The sequence below is a fragment of the Mya arenaria genome, chromosome 6, assembly GCF_026914265.1.
Source record: "Mya arenaria isolate MELC-2E11 chromosome 6, ASM2691426v1".
Taxonomy (NCBI): Eukaryota; Metazoa; Mollusca; class Bivalvia; order Myida; family Myidae; genus Mya; species Mya arenaria.
Genome location: NC_069127.1, coordinates 1,810,563 through 1,822,027, shown reverse-complemented (window position 1 = coordinate 1,822,027; position 11,465 = coordinate 1,810,563). Strand labels below are relative to the sequence as shown.

At 34.8% G+C, this 11,465-nt stretch overlaps 1 protein-coding gene across 2 annotated transcripts; it reads left to right on the top strand.

The window, feature by feature from the left end:
- The first annotated feature begins 3,580 nt into the window (after window positions 1–3,580).
- Window positions 3,581–6,301, top strand: LOC128238970 (uncharacterized). 2 transcript variants are annotated; one of them, XM_052955341.1, is made up of 4 exons: window positions 3,581–3,717; window positions 4,394–4,470; window positions 4,898–5,016; window positions 5,417–6,301. In XM_052955341.1, exons 2-4 carry the CDS (start codon window positions 4,394–4,396, stop codon window positions 5,905–5,907), a joined length of 687 nt encoding a protein of 228 aa, XP_052811301.1. In that variant the 5' UTR covers window positions 3,581–3,717; the 3' UTR covers window positions 5,908–6,301. The 2 variants fall into 2 exon arrangements, with proteins under 2 accessions (XP_052811301.1, XP_052811302.1); XM_052955342.1 differs by lacking the exon at window positions 4,394–4,470 and having other exon boundaries at window positions 3,632–3,717.
- Window positions 6,302–11,465: the final 5,164 nt, after the last annotated feature.

Sequence of the window (11,465 nt, the reverse complement as noted above, 5' to 3'; positions counted from 1 at the left end):
TTGCAATAACAGGCCAAGGGTTACTGTCTAGGCAGTCTATACACTTTTGAGTCGATATTTCCCTCAACAGCTTTACAAGTTTACACAAAACATAGCTGACACACAGCTGCCTCCACGCTCACCTGGACACTCTGGACGCCATACTTTCTCTACACACTGATCTTTTTGGTATCATGTTTCTTTGCTTAATATCACCGCTTTCCACTGTTTATTCAGAGTCCAATATAATTTCTGTTTACACCAAGAAACATGACTTTTCCGGTTAATAATATTGATAGTTAGTGCCTTCCTTACTTTTCTCCTTGTAAATCCGTGAAACCTCAATCAACGTCTAACAGTTTTAGATGATATTTGTTAAGGCAAAGTTTCATTCACCAGTCCCGTCAATTCCGCTAAAGGCCTTCTTCTATTACTTCTGGCAACTCTCACAATCTGACGATCATCATTTTCCCCTGTCAAGGTATTCAATTTCGTGGTGCATTTTCTACATTTTCCCTTGCACAATAACTCTAACGAAAGATCGACTTATTGGCAAAATCCTAGCAATTTTTCTTTGAGAAAGTCCATCTTTTCCCAAAGATATTACAATTTCTTTTTGCTCAGGCGTCATTTCTTTCCTTTTTGCCGACATTTTTTATGCAGATGATTTTTGTTTACATTGAAGAACATTTCCTGTTTTAAATAGGTTTAAGAAAATAAGTGATGTCAAAGACAATGATAAGAACAAAAGGAAATACCAAAAAGAAAGATAAATCTCAAAATTGTCTATTCATGACAAGTAAGCAGTTCGCTCCCTTTGTAGACAGCCATTTTGAATACTCACTTATGGCCAGCCTTTGTACATAAACAGTTTAGATACCCTCTTCGTTTATTTTCTTTAGTAAAATAATACAAGAAAAACTGTGATACAAAGTATCACAGCGGGCCCACAAACAGATCTACCATGTAAATATTTTGAAGTTGGTGATGACTGATGTCGAGTCAAGGCTATGAAGGAATTCAAAGAGACCTATTTTGGTAAAACATTAGTCTATGCACAACTACAGTTCATATTAAACACTTCTTCCAGGTTTCAGTACAACTATAAGTTTTACAGGGGACAGACAGACCGCAATAAATCAATATGTCTCTTGCCTTTGGAAAAAGACATAAATAAGACAAACCAAAGTTACAGTTCTTGCACAAGCACAGCTGTAACAATACTTTTTTTATTTTGGTACCCATTTTTATATTCAGTAACAAATCTCGGGACATTTAGTTTCTTATATTGAAAATAAGTTTCAATAACATATTAGTTAAATCACTATGTAAATTGACACTAACTTTACCATGCATCAGAGTCAAGTTTTCATATATGTTACATTGGTCAGCTGAGGAATTGGTCAGTAACTTATCAATACGGCAGTATCGAGTTTCCCTAAAACATACATTGGTCAGCTAAATAATTGTCATTAAATTCTGAATGAGGCAGTAATTGGTCATCTATATGCACTGCACCATGAAATGTAATGACCATACAACAACACCCTGATGGGCTTTGTGCGAAATGTGACAACATGCCTTTGAGGCTTAATGGACTATACAAGATAATGAACAAATAATAAATAAAAATGAAAAGATTACACTAATTTCGCCATTAATGATTCATGCTTTACTTTTTTTACATCATATAAACATTTCATTAGCAACAGTTTGCCTTGTTTTCCACAAAACAACTTCGAACATACAACAGATTAAAGAGAAATCATTTCTTAATTAAAATGATCATTAATGGATTGGCAAACACCATTCTTTTGATCGTTCTTTGATGTAGTGCAGATGTGTAGTCCACAAGTTGTGAGGCTAACATTTAAAGCCACATTTACAATTAAAATCATTAGTTCGAACAATTGTAAATGAAACACCTTAAAAAAATTAATCCGTGATATCTTCTCATCTTTTCACCAAACCAGCAAAAATATAAAATTGCTCAATACATTTCAATGAACTGCCATTTTCAATAAAAATAGACAAACATCCGTCTTTACGTACACTTTATGGAGTATATAAAATAAATTAAATCAAATAAGTCTTAACAAATCTTTAATATCAAAACTCATTTTTTCCCTTCTGTGTCTATATGATCAGCAATTGGTCAGCAACTCTACTCTATTTCTAAATCGTCAGCTAACTCGTCAGCACTTTAGTACGTGCCCAGACACGTTGCGAAAACAAACGTACGAAAGACAACTCTGTAAAAAATAGACTGTGTCTACATTATTAATGTCAAAAGTAACACCGTTTATTTAATGACTAGACAACTCATGTATTCAAGGGAAAAAATTGACTGTGTCTACATTTTCAGCTCAAAAGTACTTGATGTTTTTAGGAAAAAGAGACGCATATTTTCAACCAAGTTCTTCAGTCTCCATAAACCTTTTACTCACCACATATTAAATATAGCGGGCCGCTGCAGCGGCCCGCATTGATAATGGAAGCCTGAAATTTGAAAGGGTGTTTTATTTGGCATTTAATGATAAAACAAATGTTGCCTTTCAGTTTCGTCGATCTGATTATGTGACATCGACCTGATGATGTGATATCGACTTTGAATTACAACCTAGGTCGATAAAGACAGACTAATTTCAGACTAGTACACCATCAACAACACATACAATTGTATAATGATATTGTTTGTCGAAAGTATTTGTATCGCGTGCGTATATTATATACACTAACACAGAATTAGGCTAAACACACACACACTTTATTAATGAAACATGTCAACGTGTATGTGCATAGTAACAAGCGAAGAAGTAAAAACAAAACAAAAACTCAACAGCAACAATATAACAGATTATTATACCTCACATAAATTTGTCCCTTCTTTGTAAATACAAACTCGATCGGTCCGTATATCACTGTATTTTAATGAAAATCTAGTTTAATGACGTCAGCGGTCCATATTATATTTTTGTCCGGTCCGGACCTCGCCAAAAATGTAATATGGACCGCTGACGTCATACAATTGGTAAGTGGGGCTAGCTATTTTCACAACGGCGAAAATTTGTCGCAAGTAAACATTATTAGCTTTGTTCAATAAAAATCATTTAAATCGCTTTAAAAATATTGAATTGTAATGAAAAGTGTTCGGTATAATATAAGAAATATAACACACCACTTCGGGCCATATGGCATTATAAGGACCGGTCAGTCAACCCCCGAAGGTGAATAGACCTCGGCTAACGCCTCGGTGGCTGACTGGCCGGTCCTTATAATGTCATATGACCCTCAGTAGTGTGTTATATTTCTTAATTATTACGGTTCATCATACGTTTAACAACCTGAGAAGAAGAACTAATTCGGTTTGCAAGGATATACTGATTTGCGCTCATCCTGACACTAAATCAAAAACACATGTGTTCATAAGGTGCGTAATAACATCTTTCTTAATTTAACTTAATCGTCTACACGATTTTGCAGCAGATCAATTTTAAAATTATGTAAATGCCATAAAACATACTGCGCAAAACCACATTTGTTATATGATTCAAAGCTTTATAACTTCAAACCGTACAATTTGTAGCAATTAAAATTATTGTTCACAATAGGACACACCCACAAATGATAAATGTGCATGTGGTCGACTATATAATATATAATATTCCGCTTAAGCGAGTGTGTGTTAATTAGTGGTCCTGTTCATGATTCAAAATACATATTGAAAGGAAAGTAAACGTAAGTTGAAATGTATAAGTCATGTTTGATTTTACTTATGTGTTTATTTCCTTCATTCTAATAACATGTTTTGTATTCTTAAAACAATTTGACATAATTTTGCAACGTCAGTTTTATATAACTAAACATAATTTTATACTACGTAACATCAGTGTGTGTATACCACGTGATAAATTGAGTCATAAATGCTACGTCGTAAGGCATTATTTTGCTTTGAATAGAGACTTTAAACAAGTTAACTTCACTATTTCTTCACCATTTTAAAGGAAACATAGCGCAGTCTACGCCGCTTACAGGGCAACGCCTTCGGTCTTTTACCAGAAAATGATTAAGAGTTTAGTTTCTGAAAATACCTCGACAAACCTTTTCACGAAAACGCCGGCTTATGGAGCACTTTCAAAACATTAGTCTGAAAACAGGAGTCTGAGGAAACAAATCACCTAATCAAACTCCGGGTATGAAACGAAGGCGGGGTTGTTTAAGCGGCATAGACTGCCCTTTATATCTTTAAAAATGGTGTAGAAAAAAGAAAAGTCATCTTGGTTTTCAGTCTCCATTTTAAGCAAAGGGTTACTTTCCGACATAGCATATATGACATAATTTGTCACGTGGTATACACACACTTAACATGAGGCATGCTAAAAAGATGTAATAAATTAAAACAACTCGTTTGTAGATGGCAATAACTGGGTTTTATATCGCTGTGGGTGTTGCAATATGCCTGGTGGTGGCGCAGCTACTGGAGAAACCTTAGTAAGACTTAAATACGACGGTATTTCAGATTTTTTTAGTTTCTATTTTTATTGCCCAAACGTACATCAATACAAATAAATGATGCAATACAAAGTGTTATACCGAGACATTTTAATGTGAACATTACGGTGGCCGTATTTAATACTCGGTAGACAAGATTTGAATAGTTTAATATATCCACCAATTTTGAATTTTATAACGAATGAATAACGTAAACAATCCCCACTTTAAGCGTATAGAAGAGTCTAAGTATCCATTGTTTGTTAAATTATTCGATATTAAATACTTTCTTGTAGTCTTAATGTGAAGCGAACTGTTTACATAACACTGGTCACCTCAAGTTTCACCTGAAAACTATGATATTAGGTAAGATTGTACAGGTTACCTAAATGTTTTTCTTATTACAAAATCTAATGCTTTTTGACAGTCCGAGTCCACATGGGAATGACCCTATGACAGTTCAATATCTTGAGAGGGGCGGCTGGAAAATGGTGTTCCGGGCCTCCGCTGGAAACGGAAAAAGCGTGTACGACGCATGGACCAAAGGTTATGGTCAATGTTATACTTTATTACACGAACAAACATGAAGCGTGAGTTAAAACATTTTGTCAAGACAAAAACTCTTTGTGTTTGATCAAATTTTATGTATGTCAAGTCAATATTTGTTTATTGTTGGATTCCATGTAACAAACAAATATTGACTTGACATACATAAAGTATGATAAAACACAAACAGTCCAATATCTGTTTTCAATTAAAGTTCGAGTTTCTGACTTAAACTAACGTCAGAATGTTTGTATGTAATTTAGACATATTGATTCTTTTAGCGAGCGTTTGCATTGCATTATATTTCAACTAAAATGTGCTCACTTTCATATTGGTTGGGATATGTGCTTGAATTTGTGATTAATGTATTAAATGACGTGTTACAACTTTTTTCTCAAAGGGACAGACACAACTACAACGAAACCAGTGGACATGGCCAGATCCTACTCTAGCCATTTTAGGGAGGCCAATCTTTATTATCGATGGAGCTCCTTGAATATCAAGTACGTTAAGTTTGCCCTCTACAAGGACAACCTCGAAACGGCGTACATTGTATTTAATGGCGACGGTAGCACGAATACAAACTGGTTTAATAAGACCAGGGTTCTGGAATCCTCCTGGTCTGACCTCACGCCGGACGCTACTTACAATATTTTCTCGGTCATTGGCGATAATCGGAATCTGCGGAATTTCTTTATCAACAGAAAGTACGCCGGATGCTCTGGCGATATTGGCCATTTCGTTGTGAGTGATGGCCCAAAGGGATCGTGTGCGATGGATGTACACGTCCGTCACCCACAGTTCGTCTACTCTGACATGAACTCTGCTGATGTCTGGGAGAGAAAGCAGTTTCAGCGCGCTGATTATCTTGCTATTTACGTTAAAATATAAACCGCATTTACAGCTATAAAACTGTTTTAACATTGCTAGTTGAGCTGACCGTTTCAATGCGGTAACCAATAATATTTGATAAACATCCCTAGTTATATACATTCTATATGTTTTGTTTTGTTTATGGATGTGTGTTCTGTGTTTCTGGCTTTGGCCCTGTGTCATTGAACGGAGTAATGTTAAAGATTTTGACTACTGGACCTGTTTTTGTAGTTTTTCATAGAAAGATTTATATTGCAATAGATTTTGAATGGAAATTTAATCTGCGAAAAAGTGACATCATTTTTTACTTTTCATATTACAACTTTCGAATTTCATTGTTGACAAATATTCGATAAATGTTGTGTATGTATATCATTCAGACGTAGTCCGAATAACAAATGGAAGTACACTACTATATATTTTTCCAAAGGGGTCCTTGGGCGGCAGAGACAGTATAATAGCAAGGGAGTTACCCTAGCTCCTATTCTAAACAGAAACCCAATGACTCATTAATGTGCCGGGAGTAAATGTCAGTGTAATAACCTAGGCTTTCCCAGATAGAGATTTATTTTGGGTCTGACGCAAACCCCTGGGTTCAACGAAAATTAAGGTTTGCGATTTGGTTTCCAGCTTGCAGTGTATACGCTATAATGTAGCGGGGATACAAAACAAAATAATTTGTTAACGTAAGCTAGCGTGATCGACTGTTAGCATAAACTGAACGCACGTCAGGTATACAGAGTTAACAGATGAAATGAGATTTTGCATGAATGTCTTCTCCACGAACAGAGTTATCCGATAAGCGATTTTAACACGGCTGTAAACCCTATTACGAAATTATAATAAATCCGTTATATTTTGTGAAAACATGTCAAATCTTAATTACAAACTTCGAAAAGGAATTAAATAGAATGAGGTCAAAATTCCCCTTCAATGAATTGTTATGGCGGCAAACGTATTATATCCAATCTCTTATATCATCACTATATTATTTAAATGTGTTTCGTAATATTTACCATCTCTCACTTTTATCGTAGACAGCTCTGTTGCATAACTGATGACAAAGCATAAGACTTTCTACATTGTAAATTTGTTTTGTATTGTATGAGAAATGTTTTGAAACATAAAGTTCACTAGTAATTAAGCTAAATCAGTAACAGTATCATGGCAGACTGCATATACACTGTGAGGGAGCAAGAATTGTGAACGACCACGGCGATCTTGACACAACAAAAGGTATGTTTTTTATAGTTTCTTTACTAAATTGAATCAAATTAAAACAAGACTCAGCCCACGGTACGCCACATGATTTCCGCTTTCATGTGGTATACTCTCTGTCATTCTTGATGTTTTTTTAGAACATTCAAAAACAAATTTGGAATCGGCCATGCAGACGACAACACATTGTAATAATCTGGCAAAAACAATAATAAATCGGATAGTTTCAGCTGGTTCTTTACAAACAGATATATAAACAGTAAATATATACCATTTACAATACGTTTTCAAGGCGAAATTATGTTTTTGAAAGAAATCCTACAATATTAAATTATGCGAACGACCACACTCGAGAATACTAGGCGAACGACCACACTTTTTTATCTAATTTTGATAGGAGTGCGAATAAAGCTTTAACCTCAGGTCTGCAGATATTGTGGCAAGGTCCTTGCGAACATTTCCACACTGCAGTAGCACAAAACAACACATATCGGAACGGGAAAGGGTTATATGTGCTGTGAAAAGATTTTCCACAGCAGGGCAAACTTGAATAGACACCGGTTAGTTTATACTGAATAGTTCATATTAGAAACCTTGAAGAAGAATCGCTTCGTATAAGTCAAATCTGCAAAACCTTTATTTTGTTTATTAGTGTGACAAAACCGTTACCTCGTCTATTTATAGAATAGGTAAGGCCGAAATGTTTTCAAAACCAAGTTTTTTCTCGTCGGCTTTGTCGTCGTCTTAATGGGCTGATTGTTCAGAACGTTATTAAAGTTAACAATGTGATTAACGATAGCATTGTTAACTTTAAAACATGAGATATTTGATGATGTCTTCACATATTTAAATATTAACTATTACAGCTGCGACAGTTGTTTAAAATCTTGTTAGGAAAAAGGCAAATCACAAGTGTATCCATTAAACTTCCAGAGATGTAACGATTTTATCGTTAATAACAATGATGTTAACAACATTGTTAAATTTAGCAACTTTCTGAACAATCGGCCTAACGTGTCTTTAACTTGATTATATTTAACACGAAGCGTTGTATGTGTGTTACCAGTGAAAATAAGTCAATGTATAGCGTGACTGTTTTTGTTCCTAGATAGAAAAACATTTAGCGGTGTTTTATCTTCTTGTGTTGCTGTTCTTTAATAAGCAATATTGGGTTAACGTTGCTTCGTTTAATGTAAAAAAGGTCGACTACTTCAAATGTTCCATTCGTGTTGACATATTTTAGACAAAGACTAAATTTAGTATATTATATGATAGAATATTATTTTTATAAAATGATATGTATTTACTTTTCAGATGTCATGTGCATAGCGAGGCGAAGCCATTTGTTTGCATAAATTGCGAGAAGTCGTTTCCAACCATTGCTGATCTTCATAATCATAATATTATTCGACTTGAAAAAAGCAGGGGTGTAACTGTCACGAATGTGGGATGTCTTTCTCAGAAAAGTCAAACCTGAAGGCACATTTGGATATGCACAAGGGGGAGTCAAGCCTTAAATGTCCAGAGTGTGAAAAAGTGTTTCGGCACCGGAGCAGCCTTTCCAGGCACAATAAAATTCACAAAAACAACATGAATTAATTACAATAATGCTCTATTTTACGTTTGATTTTTGTTCGATTAATCTTAATAATACTTTTCCTGTGGTAACATGGTTAGTAGAATAACATATTGTATTTTCTAACAATATTTTGTTTTTGAAAAATAATCGCCGTAGGTACATAACCAGGAAGGCATTTTCAGAACTGTTTTAGTAAATTCTTGCTTTTGTTTGAGGCGTTTTTAGCTCGACTATTCGAAGACTTAGGAGAACTATCCTATTCATCCTAGCGTCGGCGTCAAACCTTGGTCAAGGTTTTGCATGTAAGCACCTTTAAGTCATTATCTAATCAAATACATGTATTGCATTGAAACTTTAGATATGTGTTCTCAACTATACAATCATGCGAGATAATTCTTTCTTGCATATAATGCAAATTATTGCCCTTTATTATTCGACATAGAAATTCTGGTTAATGTTTTGCATAGAAGCACAGATAGGTTACGATCTCTGCAACTACTCGATGTATTGTATTGAGACTTTTTTCAACGATACTCAACGATCAAACGTGCTTGAATCATTAAGCAAGATAACTGTATTTTGCATATCATGCAAATTATGGTCCATTATAATTTGATTAAGAAATTCTGGTTAGGTTTTGCATTTAACCACATTTACGTCAATATATGAGCAAATACTCCAAGTATTGCATTGAAACTTTAGACAGGTGATTCCAACTATCCAACCGACTTAATTAATCAAGTAAGATAACTCCATTTTCCATATAATGTAAATTATGGCCCTTTATTATTCGTTTTGGTTAAGGTTTTGCATGTATTACCGAAACTTTGCAATCTAAACTTAAAAGCGTCGGAATAGTTGAGCGAGCGTCTCTGTGACAGCTCTTGTTATAAAAGATATTTGTACTGTGATTAATTTCACTCACGGTTATCTAACTATGCAACAGAACAGGATGTAACTGATGTTTTAGAAAACTTAAATGATATCAAAGCTATTGGCCCAGACGGAATTAGCCACAAAATGATGAAAGCAACATCAAAAACCATATGCTACCCACTGTGTTTATTATTCAACAAGTCTTTCATAGAAAGAAAATATCCCAAGTATTGGATAACAGCCTATGCCATGCCCCTTTTTAAAAAGGGTGTACCGGACGAACCGTCAAATTATAGACCGATCTCCTTAATAAGCTGTGTTGGTAAAGTCATGGAAAAAATTATGTTTAAAAATATTTATATTCATCTTCATACTAATGACCTAATATGTAAAAAGCAATCTGTTTTTTTGCCAGGCCATTCGACTCAATATAAGCTGGTAGACATTTATAACCAAATTTGTAAAGCATTTGATGATAAAGAATCAACATGTATTTTGTTATGCGACATATTCAAGGCATTTGATAAAGTTTGGCACAAAGGTCTTATTTTTAAACTAAAACAATATGGTATCAATTGAAATTCATTGGATTGGCTAACAGATTACTTAAAAGGCCGAGGTCAAAAAGTTTTTGTAAAATTATCTTTTTCAGAATCAAAATTATAAGGAGGTGGTGTCCCTCAATGATCCGTGTTAGGTCCTCTACTTTTTCTTATCTATGTAAATGACATAGCAGATTCTCTTCTAAGCACAACTCGTCTCTTCGCAGACGACAGTTCTTTAGCTGTTTCCTCCCGTGACGTAAATATGATAGAAGCTACAATAAACCATGATTTAAATTGTATCCTTGCATGATCTAAACAATTGCTAGTCAAGTTAAATCTTCCCAAAACAGAGGCAATGTTTCTGACCTATTGTCCAAGAAATATTCCAACACTTCTTTTTGAAAACACCTTTGTTCAACTTGTTGATCACCACAAGCACCTTGGTTTGACACTCAGTATGGATGGGTCTTGGCACCAACATAAAACTAATATCATCGCCACAGCGTCAAGAATTCTTGGTACTATGAAATTAATGAAATTTAAACTACACAGAAAAACACTTAACCACATATATTTGCCATATCTTCGTCCGCATCTAGAATACGGATCATTACTTTGGGATAATTGTGCCCAATATGAAAAAGAAACGCTTGATACTATTCAATATGAAGCTGCTCGAGTAGTTACCGGTCTCACACGATCCGTATCAATAAACAATCTACTCAAAGAAATTGGCTGGGTGTCCCTAACGAATAGAAGAACAATCCAAAATCTGACATTAGTATATAAACACAAACACAACATGTTACCATCTTACCTCGAACAATTATTTACTCAAAGCGTGCAAACATTTAGTAACAACACGCACAATTTACGGAATTCAGAAAATTTTCAAACGTTACCTAGAAGAACTCAAATTTATGCACACTCTATACTTCCATCCGCACTGAGGATGTGGAACGATCTTGACACCTCTGTTAAAGATGCACTATCATTGCCCGCGTTTAAAGGTAAAATGAAATTTATATATTCTTTGCCAAAGTCCCCTCATTTTATATAGAAGGCGACAGGTCCGCCTCAGTTCATCATGCCCGAATGCGTAATGATAGCAGCAAATTAAATTCCGATCTTTACAATAATCATATCGCAATTTCCCCTAACTGTGTCAGTGGTACAGAAATTGAAGATGATGGACATTTTCTTTTCAAATGTAGTCGGTTTACTGCACAACGGCGGCAATTATTCCTTCAAACTAGGCAATATCACCCACTGAATACCAATATATTACTACATGGCTACATTAATCTGAATGACGAACAGAATACATACATTTTCCAAAAAGTGCGAACATATATTGT